Below are 13,029 nucleotides of genomic sequence, written 5' to 3'. Positions count from 1 at the left end.
CATCGAAGTCGAATAAATCCTTGTTAAGGTCTTATTGTTATAATTAAATGAAGTACTCTGAAATTAATACATCTTTATTTATAAGTCTGACAAATAAAGATTGTAATAAGATCATTGTTATAATGTAAATACACTCTCAAGCCAAAGTGTACTTATATACAAGTCTGATAACTCATATTTGTCACGGTCTCATTATGGCCATGGAAATGTCTTCAAATCAACAAATACTTTTATTTTATGAGTTGGACAAACCCAAATTGTTATGGGCTTATTGTTGTAATGAAAAAAATACCGTCAATCAAACGCAGAACATAGTTTAAAACATCAAAATTTAAATCAAGCCCAACACTGCCAAACTTTTTAGATGTGTGCATATTGCATTGGGGGTATAGGCAGTAGACCATGTTAGATGACTTTTGGAAAGCAAAACACTAGGATAAAAAGACCACAGCATCCAGCAAAGGCCGTGAGAGAGAAGAACGTAGACCATGGTAGATATTCTACTTCCAGTTGCACTACCGCTGGTGTAAGAAGGTTTACTATCGTCATGATAACCATCTGCAAAGCGTACGATTTAGCAAAGTTCTTTTCCCCATACAATTTCAATGGTAAAATAGAAGCAAGGACAGGATAAGCGTTAGCCGTGTTCCATTGAATATACGCGATGACGCTGTAAACCCATCGACTTGTTTGCGGTGTAAAATAGAGCCAGGAGAATATAAATGGTAATATGGTAAAGACCAAAACTAGAGCGTGCTTGATACCGACTTTGTCCACGGAGTAACCCCAAAATATTCGACCAATGACGAGACTGATTGTCATTACAGTAACGAGGTTGGTCAAAAAGTGGTCATCGTGTATCCATATTTGGGCAAAGAATTTGGTATACTTTAAGGTGAGGACGTATTGAAATGAAAATAAACCCATAATCAGCACAACTAAATGAAAAGATCTCTTTTTCAGTAATTCCTTAAACGTCAAAGGTTTGGTGATATCTTCTGCATCCTTCACTTCATTTCCAGAGGGCTGAGATACTGACCTTGAACAATCTTTCGACGTAGAATCGAGATTTATTGAGAACTGTCCGATTTCTCTGCTTTCATTGTTCAGCAAATCCGCCTCACACGTTGCTGCAACCATTGATGAATTTGTTGTCTTTTCAATTGTACTTTCCTCAACATTAAATCCGCCCTCGCAATTCTCTCTCTGTATAAAATCAGACGTCTTGCAGGCACCACATGCATTATATTTCCTCATAGAATTAAGACTTGCTCCTCTTTTATCAATTAATTCCGATGATTTTCTTTGCTGCTTAAATTCATCTCTACCAAGACTCATCACATCGTTTTCCCCTTCAACTTTTTCTTCTTTCTTTTCCCGAATCAAGATACACCCAATTAAGAGGCATAAACCAATCATCAACCCAATGTACAAGAAAGCATTAGGAACTCTTTCGAGAATCTCCTTTTGGCTGAAAAAATTTAAATGAGAAGATTTTATGTCTGTCCGTTTGTTCTCTGGGTTGATCAACCAGGTTACAAAATAATTTAAGCAGAATCCGCTGACAGCTGCAGAACTTTTTACAATAGACGTGGCCAGACCTTTACTGTTTTTAAGCCATGGGTACATGAGCTGAAGACCTACGAGTCCTAACGCACCTCCAGCTATTCCACAGAGACCTCCATAAGTCATTGCTAGAGCGAATACCGATTTCTGTAACGTGAAATAGCTCATGAGTATTCCAAAGATATACACACTGGACGCCAGGAGACAAAAGAACTTCTTCTGGAGTTGTTTTGGTGACAGCGTCGCGAGAAGACAACCGACTCCGTAACAAGCAGCGTACAAAGACATATTCCAAGACGACTCTGAGGCTGTGCTGGTGTCGACGTACGCCTTGATATAGGATGTTGTATAAACAGACATATTTCCCATGGCTAGAGTCAATCCGTTGCATGTATTTAGCAACCACGAAGAAAATACTGAAATTCGTGCTTGACATTTTTGTCCATGAAAAGAGTCGTGGAAATTAAAACCACAAAAGCAACAATTTCTTTCCGGTGTATTTGGTGTTAGTCCTTTTACAACCTTTCTCGATTGCTGTGTCGCTTTGTTCATTATGCTGGAGTTCATGACTGGTAGATTGATTGAGAATACAATGTAATCAACTACCTCAATTCGGTGTTATGTCGGGATGAACCCGATTCCCCAAATAGAAATTCGAGTCCACCCCGACATAACACATGGGATTAAGCCCGTGAGTCACAACTAAATCAAGAAATTATGCGACCCAACGTCTCAAAACGGTTTTTTTACTTGTTTGCAGATATGACATCCCAACTCGTTATAGGCTCATTGTTATAATAGAAATACTCTCAAACCGACGCAAATTATTACCCATTACAACGTTTAGTAAAGTCCATAATTGCGTTCCGTCATCAGACCTGCAAAAAGATGTCCTCTTATGTTGTGGAGTACAAGAAATAGAACATTTACTTCGACGTCTAAATTATTTGAACATCTCAACAAGAATCACAATGAATGAAACATACATGAACACCAAGTCGGGGAACTTGTAACAATGATTTGACTGTCAACAGAAAACAACGTACGTGAGTCGGGATAGAATAATATGTGACTCAACACGTCGATCTGGTATTATGTAAGAATGACCTAGATGATGAAAATTGAGTTTTCGTCAGATTTACCATAATTTGAAAAATGCCAGTTGTTTAAAGTTTATGAAGCAAAATCCGTTCTCCTTAATGAAAGCATTTGATTTAAGCTCAACCTCATAAGTTGTGTTTAAATTGAAGGTTTTATGCCTTTGACTCAGGCCGATATAATACCATTTTGAGACGAATGATTACAAAATGCAACAATCATTCGAAAAACTGGAAACAAATGACTGCGCAAATTTTGATCCGGAGAATAAAATGAAATAATATTTTACGAGTAGATTAAGGAATTATTAAAGTTGAATTAATATGAAAGAGTAATTTGGATTATATAGAGTTCTTCTCATTTAGAATTAAAACAAAACAAAAAAGCGATCTGGTTATGAAACGAATAAAATTACAGGCGTCCTCTGACCCCCCCCCCCCCCAAACACACACACTCAGATATTTTGACCATCAAACTCGTTCTTCAAAAAATCAATTGGTTAAATTGACCTTGGAGGGGGGGGGGGTCCCGATAGCTCTGTTGGTAGAGTACTTTGAAGAATTCTGTGAACTCCTTGGTTTGAGAGTTTGTTTTTTTTTTCCCTCTCAAAGTGAGCTAGGCGAGGTGACGTGCTCAAGACCACACAACGAAGCGGGTAGTCGAACTCTATACTAGCTGACTCTATACCTTTTGATTACGAAGAAAAGACGGTACCCTGAGCCACGCTGCCCCCTGATGAAGACTGATGAAATTTAGAATGAAAGGAGACATCCTACAGTCTTACAAACGAGCGGATGACAGTAAGGAAGAAAGCAAAGACACGTGCCCTTACAGAGAGAACGTAAACATGGTTTTGCGCATGCGTCTCTCGTCCTCGCTTGCGCATGCTTCTCTCATCCTCGCTTCCGGTGAAGTGTCTCATGCCGCTTTCAAGTGTAAGGTCACCTGGAGGAAGCTTAGGGGTCCTGAAATGACGAAGCGTGCTTTAATTCGAAGTAGACATAACACAACAATTTCCATAATAAATGAAAGTTAATAATCTATTTTCCTTTATTAGTCATGATAGCGGAACACCACTCGATTCTGCAGCGTTATTTATAGTAGAAAACGGTAGGGGCTGCCTGTGACTGTGAAAATATTAAAGAGAGATTGAAAATGGAGAGGCTTCGTATAGGATCGATACAGAAAAGGGACTTTTCGGGTACAAACCCTTCGTCAGCACAACAATACACAAATTAACGTGGAAAACAAATAAAATAAACGTACTAGAAGTAGTAGTAGTACTAGTAGTAGTGGTAGTAGTAGTAGTAGTAGTAGTAGTAGTAGTAGTAGTAGTAGTAGTAGTAGTAGTAGTAGTAGTAGTAGTAGTAGTAGTAGTAGTAGTAGTAGTAGTAGTAGTAGTAGTAGTAGTAGTAGTAATAGTAGTAGTAATAGTAGTAGTAGTAGTAGTAGTAGTAGTAGTAGTAGTAGTAGTAGTAGTAGTAGTAATAATAGTAATAATTATAGTAGTAGTAGTAGTAGTAGTAGTAGTAGTAGTAGTAGTAGTAATAGTAGTAGTAGTAGTAATAGTAGTAGTAGTAGTAGTAGTAGTAGTAGTAGTAGTAGTAGTAGTAGTAGTAGTAGTAGTAGTAGTAGTAGTAGTAGTAGTAGTAGCAACACTACTACTACTACTACTACTACTACTACTACTACTACTACTACTACTACTACTACTACTACTACTACTACTACTATTACTACTACTACTACTACTACTACTACTACTACTACTACTACTACTACTACTACTACTACTACTACTACTCCTACTACTACTAAATATATAATCATGAATGGGGTGGGGTGGACTACCAATCCCGAGTTATATTTTCACGAGCTAGTACAAATGCAATTTCTTTTTTTTTTACAAAGCTCTTCGAATTTTTTCTTTTTCTTTCTTGACAACATTGTGTTAGAAATTGATCCTTTTTCTTTTCGGCAACATGAATAAAAATTGGCTACTTTTTTAAGGTAACATAGAAAATGGCTACTATTTCTCTTGATCAACATTAGACATATTATGGCTAACAAAATATCGGTAAAATTACTCTGCTCGGCGAGGACCATGTTTTTAAGAAAAAAGTTTGTTATGAGTGTGGTATGATGAAAATAGATTTTTCAAAGCAAAAATTTAAGACCCAATTTTGTGTGAAAATATTTTTCACTAAGATTTAATATTTTGTATTATTATAGCCTATGTAAAAGTTAAAGGGGTATCTAATTAACATTATGTGCGGGTATGTGGCGTAGTGGTATGACACTCGCCTTTGGATTGGAAGCTCCTGGGTTCGAGTCCCGAGCGGTGCATAGTTAAGTCCCTGGAGCAGGCTCTTTACTCACAGTCTCTTACCGTACTCAGGTGTAAAATGAGTACCGGCCGTTAACAGCGTTATCTCTATCAGGAAAATTGTAATATGGCCTAACAGGCGTCATGTCCCTTCCTAAATTTTAAGTATTGCTGTTGACTCGAGACCCATTGTAAAGCACGTTGAGTGCTTTCAGTGGATATTGCGCTATATAAAAGTTCAATTTAAAAAAAATCTTTTCAGTTATAAGAACACCAAGTTCCCAAATAAACCACAATCTTACCTCTTGGTCTGTGCGCCATGATAAACGTCAAAAATGCCAATAAGGAGTCGGCGGAGGGCACGGTGATGGTAGGCCTACTTGTGATGTTAAAAGGCACTACAGCAGAAGTTGTAGAAACGAAGGTGCACTAACCAAGCTTTCGCAACTTTTTAAAACTTTTCAACTGAGGATATCTTTCCTTTGGTAAAGGAGATTTCACTAATTATGAAAAAGAATTAAAGAATGAAAAATAATTTCAAGCTTTAAAATATAATGTTATTGGGGTGGGAGAAAAAAATGTTTGAATTAAACACACGGTTCGATAAAACTTAAAGATCGCTGAGGAACGATTTAACTAACCGCGCGATTTCACCGGAAGCGAGGACAAGTGACGAATGCGCAAAACCATGTTTACGTTCTCTCTGTAAGGGCATGTAGCAAAGACAACTTATATGAGCAGTTGGTTGTTGAGGTAGAAAGAAGTCCGAAACATGATACAAAAATAGTTATGGGTGATCTGAACGCTCATGTAGGATGAAATAATGTTACGTATGAAAGAGTTATGGGGAAAGAGGGATGTGGTGTCATGAACGAGAATGGTGAGAAACTACTGGATTTTTGTAATGCAAATGATTTTGTCATTGGTCGGACGTTGTTTTGCATAGGGTGATCCACAATTTTACATGAGTCTCACCGAACAGACAGGATAGTAACAGTGACATCTATAGAGGTCCTAGGTTAGTAACCAAATTGACTACATACTCATCAATGGAATGTGGAAAGGGTCACTCCTTGGTGTGAAGGTTAGGGCAGGTGCTGATGTTGGATGTGACCAGCGTCTGGTAATCGCTGATATGAGGATCAGCACAGAGTGCATCTATTTTGTTCTTTACTGATCTTGTATTTTCACTGATTATTGATGATAAAAAAAGGAGGAAAAGAAAGACTGTTAAATGTTGCCTTTGCTCCGCCTTTCTGACCCCTCTTCCTGGGTTTAATGATAATAATAATAATAATAATAATAATAATAATAATAATAATAATAATAATAATAATAATAATAATAATAATAATAATAATAATAATAATAATAATAACAATGATAATAATAATAATAATAATAATAATAATAATAATAATAATAATAATAATAATAATAATAATAATAATAATAATAATAATAAGAAGAAGAAGAAGAAGAAGAAGAAGAAGAAGAAGAAGAAGAAGAAGAAGAATATAAATAATAATAATAATAATAATAATAATAATAATAATAATAATAATAATAATAATAATAATAATAATAATAATAATAATAATAATAATAATAATAATAATAATAATAATAATAATAATAACGATAACAAACTTTATTTATCCGTTTCGGAACTTGTACAACAGACGTGGCAATGAAAAGATATGAATTAATGTATTGACATTAAACTACACAGAAATTATCGTCAGATAACCTATGAATGCCTCAAAATAAATTAAATAAGAAAGTATATATTACATTCAATATCGTGATCATTTTGTGCAGCTATGTGGACTAGTCGTTGGACTGTCGCTTTCGGATCGGAAGGTACTGGGTTCAAATCTGGCTCGGCGTATAGGTGAGTCCTTGGAAAAGGCTCTTTACTCACATTCTCTCACCGTGCTCAGGTGTTAAATGAGTACCTGGCCAAAAAATTGTAATATCGCCTAATAGGCGTCATGTCCCGTCCTACATGTTAAATGTTGCTGTTGACCAGCCACCCCTTGAGCACATTTAGTGGATATTGCGCTATATAAATAAAGCTCAAAGAAAGCTCAAAACTCAATAATGATATGGATATAATATAGATAAAGATAATATGTATATATATATATATATATATATATATATATATATATATATATATATAATTTTTGATCAGTTTAATGAATATGCTATTTTAGAGTGGTAAAACATGTTTCGATCATTTTAATGAATATGATATTTTAAAGTGGTAAAAGCGTTTGATCAGTTTTTGATCAGATTAATGAATATGATATTTTAGAGTGGTAAATCATTTAATCCGTTTTTGATCAGATTAACTTCGATTTGTATCTTACCAGTGCTAGGACAAGTAACTGGTAGAAAGGCAGACAGGCACGAAGCAAACTAAGGAAGTCTTGGATAGGAAATGTGGAGGCAACAACTGGAAAAAAAGATCATCCACTGCTCAGTAATGGCCCTTCAGCGTGAAAAATGGCGTTCCATGACATTCAACCTCTGTAGAAAGACGGAACTCCGGTAAGGGAAGGTGATGGCCCTTGAACGTGAAGAATGGCATTCCATGACATTCAACCTCTGTAGGAAGACGGAACTCCGGTAAGGTAAGCTGATGGCCCTTGAACGTGAAGAATGGCATTCCATGACATTCAACCTATGTAGGAAGACGGAACTCCGGTAAGGTAAGCTGATGGCCCTTGAACGTGAAGAATGGCATTCCATGACATTCAACCTCTGTAGGAAGACGGAACTCCGGTAAGGGAAGCTGATGGTCCTTGAACGTGAAGAATGGCATTCCATGACATTCAACCTCTGTAGGAAGACGGAACTCCGGTAAGGTAAGCTGATGGCCCTTGAACGTGAAGAATGGCATTCCATGACATTCAACCTCTGTAGGAAGACGGAACTCCGGTAAGGGAAGCTGATGGTCCTTGAACGTGAAGAATGGCATTCCATGACATTTAACCTCTGTAGGAAGACGGAACTCCGGTAAGGGAAGGTGATGGTCCTTGAACGTAAAGAATGGCGTTCCATGACATTCAACCTCTGTAGGGAAATGGAACTCTGGTAAGGTAAGCGTGAAGAATGGCGTTCCATGGCATTCAAGCCCTGTAGGGAGACGGAACTCCAGTAAGGTAAGGCGTCTACCCATCTGTTTTACTCTGATATGATATTGTTATGATACAATGACTTACATACCGGTTGATTCTATTGAACCCCGACTTGCCAACATCCTTGAACTCAAACATTATTTAAGATGAATTTGGCGTTTCTGGTTTAAAAAGTATTGGACAAATTCGAGCCGTTTTAACCGATATACATATGAATATGAAGTAAATATGAATATGAAGTAAAGGTGTTTGTTTGTCCCAAAGGTTAAAGCAAATGAAAAGTGCTTTTTAAAGAAAACGTATGAATTGATATTTAAAACAATAAATGTCATTCCTATTCAATTCTGATGCTGAAATAGCGATTATAATAGTATTGCTGATATGAATCGATTATTTTACATTGTGTTCACTTTAGAAGTTGTACTATTCAATTGACTAGGGCGTTTCATTACTAAAATGATAACTATAAAATCTTCCATGATAATAATGTCATTAATGTCTGTCAGTTCTTCTGTACCCATTTACAATGCTTTTGTTTCTCCATTTTTTTCATTTACTCCGTGATGTTTTCATTCGAAACAGGTGTTTCACAAATTAAAATAATTACATGAATTATTGCTGTGAAAATTAATCATCGTATTTCTATAGAAATGTTTGTCACCAAAAAATGAAAATTAGAGCCAACCTCCAGGTCATTAAATTAGATAGTAGAGCGTAAAATATTCGGTACTTCAGCCAATTAAAATAGGTTGAGCATAAAATATTGGACGCTTCAAGTCGTCATAATAAGTTACAGAGCTTACGTATTGGAGATAAAGATAAAGGGAGTAAATCTGACCCATGGATGAAAAACACAAAACAAACGACGTTTCGGCCCTTGGCCTTTATCAAGTAAACACAGAATACATATATATTTATATTAGATTGTCATACTAATAATATAGGCGAAAATTTGTAAATGTGTGTTTGCGTGTGTGTGTGTGTGTATGTCTGTGTGCGTGTGTGCAATGGAAGAGATAGAGAGAGAGAGAGAGAGAGAGAAAGAGAGATGAAAAACTATATATATATATATATATATATATATATATTTCAAGAATAAGGTAGGGGGATGGGGGAGGGGGGGGGGTAATTGAAGAATACTAGACAGCAATAGTGTTATTAGTGGTCCCCTACCTCCGCTGTTAAGATATTGAAAAAAAGAAGTTAAATAAAAAAAGGAAAAGAGAGAGAGAGAGAGAGAGAGAGAGAGAGAGAGAGATAGATAGATAGATAGATAGATAGATAGATAGATATAGATAGATAGATAGATAGATAGATAGATAGATAGATAGATAGATAGATAGATAGATAGAGAGAGAGAGAGCAGAAACAAAGATAGAGACAGAGAGAGAGAATGGAAGTGGGAGAACGGGAGTGGAAGGATGCGTTTCAAAGTTATATTTAATGTAGAGGAGAGTGATAAAATAATTTTAAAAAGTATATATATGTATATATAATGTATATATAATGTAAATTTTCACTCACATTTTTTGCCGAGACGACTCGTTTCTGTGTTTTTTATACTTCTCTAAAAAACACAGAAACGAGTCGTCTCGGCAAAAAATGTGAGTGAAAATTTACATTATATATTAGGTCTAACCACCATTATCGAGCACTTTCGTACCTACAAGTACCCACCAACACTCATAAATATATATATATATATATATATATATATATATATATATATATAGAATTGTGTTTGATACAAATATGGTACGAAAAGTGCTCGACATGCAGTAATGGAGCGAATTATTATTATTTAAAATATTTACCACAATGTTTGAGACAGTATACATTAATGTTTCAGGCTTAATTTGCCATCGTCAGGACTGAGTTGTTTTGTTGACTGTTGTTGTTTCTTGAAGTGGTTCCGGTTTAAAGTTGCTTAACAATAATTTACGCCGATGGGGACACCTTCCGTAGATCTCACTTTTCATGTTGAGTGTGGCTTCATGAGGTTGTTTGATTATAGTATATTTTTCTTACAGGCATAAGCTACATTGTTTTGATGTTGGTGTGTATCCTGTTGCTTTAGATAAAATTTTCCATGAAATGTTGTGGTCTATTTTGTTGTCTTTTAATTTCCAAATATGTTCGCTGAGTTTTGTGGATTTTTTTTTGTTAGTGTTTCTAAATATTGAGGTGTGGAGGTTGTATCTTGTTTTGAAATTATTTTCTGTTAGTCCTACATATTTTTCTTGCTTGTTTGTTTTAGTTTCTGTGACTGTGGCTTGGTAAATTAAACTTGATTCTAAGCATTGTTTGTTTAGCGGGCAGTGTTCTTTATTTCTGCAGTTGCATTTTCTGGTGGGTGGGCTTTGCTCTTGTCGGTGGTTTATTAATATTTTTTTGTTGTGGCTTGAGATTATTTGTTTTATGTTGCGCATACACGAGTAGCTTATTTTTATGTTATTCCTGTTGATAATTTTATGTAGCTTGTGGTTTTTTGGAAAGTGTGTATCAATTAATTTCAGGAACTGCTGTCCTATGTTTGTGCTGACGTTTTTGTCGAAAGGTGGGTTGAACCAAGTTATGTGTCGTTTTCCCATCGGCGTAAATTCTTGTTAAGCAACTTTAAACCGGAACCACTTCAAGAAACAACAACAGTCAACAAAACAACTCAGTCCTGACGATGGCAAATTAAGCCTGAAACATTAATGTAGACTGTCTCAAACATTGTGGTAAATATTTTAAATAATAATAATAATAATAATAATATATATATATATATATATATATATATATATATATATAATTTAATTAAAAAACACAAAACAAACTATCTATTCTAAAATAAATAAAGAAATAAAGAACCAAAACTTAGCTTGAAATTCCTCAATGAATCACTTTGATGAAACTTGTGTAAATGATTTATTTCTTTATTTATTTTAGAATAATATAGGTTGTTTTGTGTGTTTTGATTATATATATATATATATATATATATATATATATATATATATATATATATATATATACTTTTTAAAATTATTTTATCACTCTCCTCTATTTTAAATATAACTTTGAAGCGCATCCTTCCACTCCCGTTCTCCCACTTCCATTCTCTCTCTCTCTCTCTCTCTCTCTCTCTCTCTCTCTCTCTCTCTTTCTCTCTCTCTCTGTCTCTATCTTTGTTTCTGCCCCTCTCTCTTTATATATATATATATATATATATATATATATATATTATATATATATATAAATATCTCTTTTTTTTTAAATGAACTTCTTTTTTTCCAATATCTTAACAGCGGAGGTAGGGGACCACTAATAACACTTTTGCTGTCTAGTATTCTTCAATCCCCCCCCCCCTTCCCCCATCCCCCTACCTTATTCTTGAAATATATATATATAGTTTTTCATCTCTCTTTCTCCCTCTCTCTCTCTCTCTCTCTCTCTCTCTCTCTCTCTTTCTCTCTCTCTTCCATTGCACACACACTCACACACACACACACGTACACACACATTTACAAATTTTCGCCTATATTATTATGACAATCTAATATAAATATATATGTATTCTGTGTTTACTTGATAAAGGAAAGGGCCGAATCGTCGTTTGTTTTGTGTTGTTCATTCATGAGTCAGATTTACTCTATTTATCTTTATCTCCATTTTATTGACTCATTCGGGCACCTCTATTTATTAAGTATTGGACATTTTCGGTCCTTAAATAGGATACAAAGCATCAAATATTGGACACTTAAGGCCATTAAAAAGGTTACAGAGCGTAAAATATTGGACGCTTTAGTAGATTAAGATAAGATACAGCGTTTGAAATATTGGACGCTTCCTGCTATAAAAAGTATTTACTACGCTCAAAATATTGAACGTAAACTCTGTACATTTAGGACAATCTGTTCAAATAGGGCATCGATCGTCAAAATGAAATCGGGGTTACATCAGTGAAAAATATAGAAATACAATTTTTGAATCAGACGTAGATATCTAGCTACATCCAGCTGGTGTTGTTATGTCAGTCACACTCATGCTTGTGTTGTAGCTACAACTAGCTGGTATTGTTATGTCAGTCACACTAATGTTTTTGTGTTGTAGCTGCATCTAGCTGATACTGTTATGACAGTCACACTCATGTTTTTGTGTTGTAGCTACATCTAGCTGATACTGTTATGACAGTCACACTCATGTTTGTGTTGTAGCTACATCTAATTAGTATTGTTATGTCAGGCGCACTCATGTTTGTGTTGTAGCTACATTTAGCTGATATTGTAATGCCAGGCGCACTCATGTTTGTGTTGTAGCTACATCTAGCTGGTACTGTTATGACAGTCACACTCATGTTTGTGTTGTAGCTACATCTAGCTGATATTGATATGCCAGTCACACCAGGTGAGCATTAAAATATATAATCGTACTAATAGAATGTTATATGTAAATGCTCGATATTATCATAATTATTATCATGGCAACCTATTTATTCCAAAATGTTAAGCGCTAACAGTACATCTCTCATCAAAACCGTTCAACTGAAACGGAAGCAGTAATTGTATGGGGTTTTCTTTCAAAATAAAACATAAATTAGTCCCCAAAAATGGTAAATTATGCTACGCAATTATTAAAAGGCGTACATTCGTTGTATTGCGAAGTATTTTTTATGTTACTCCAACGTATTTAAGTAAACAGGTCATTCTATTCTGCAGTGTTCTTGTATGTGTAAAAGTTAAAGGATTTCAAAAATTCTGAAAAGTTGAGTCAATTTTAAATGCTAAGTGATTATCAAAGATGATGTTTGAATAATATGTGTTTTGATTGACACGTCGGATATCCCACGTTGTTATAGTTTCATTATTGAATTGGAAATACTTTCAGACCAAGAGTTGATTATTTACA

General features: G+C 35.0%; 1 protein-coding gene across 1 annotated transcript; it reads right to left on the bottom strand.

The window, feature by feature from the left end:
- Nucleotides 1-405: 405 nt before the first annotated feature.
- Nucleotides 406-1,935, bottom strand: LOC144957620 (uncharacterized). The gene has a single exon (XM_078888963.1). It carries the CDS (start codon nucleotides 1,933-1,935, stop codon nucleotides 406-408), a length of 1,530 nt encoding a protein of 509 aa, XP_078745089.1.
- Nucleotides 1,936-13,029: the final 11,094 nt, after the last annotated feature.

Source organism: Berghia stephanieae, chromosome 12 (genome assembly GCF_034508935.2).
Source record: "Berghia stephanieae isolate SIO BIC M18660-M18661 chromosome 12, UCSD_Bste_1.3, whole genome shotgun sequence".
Lineage (NCBI taxonomy): Eukaryota > Metazoa > Mollusca > Gastropoda > Nudibranchia > Aeolidiidae > Berghia > Berghia stephanieae.
This window is presented reverse-complemented; position numbering and strand designations above follow the sequence as displayed.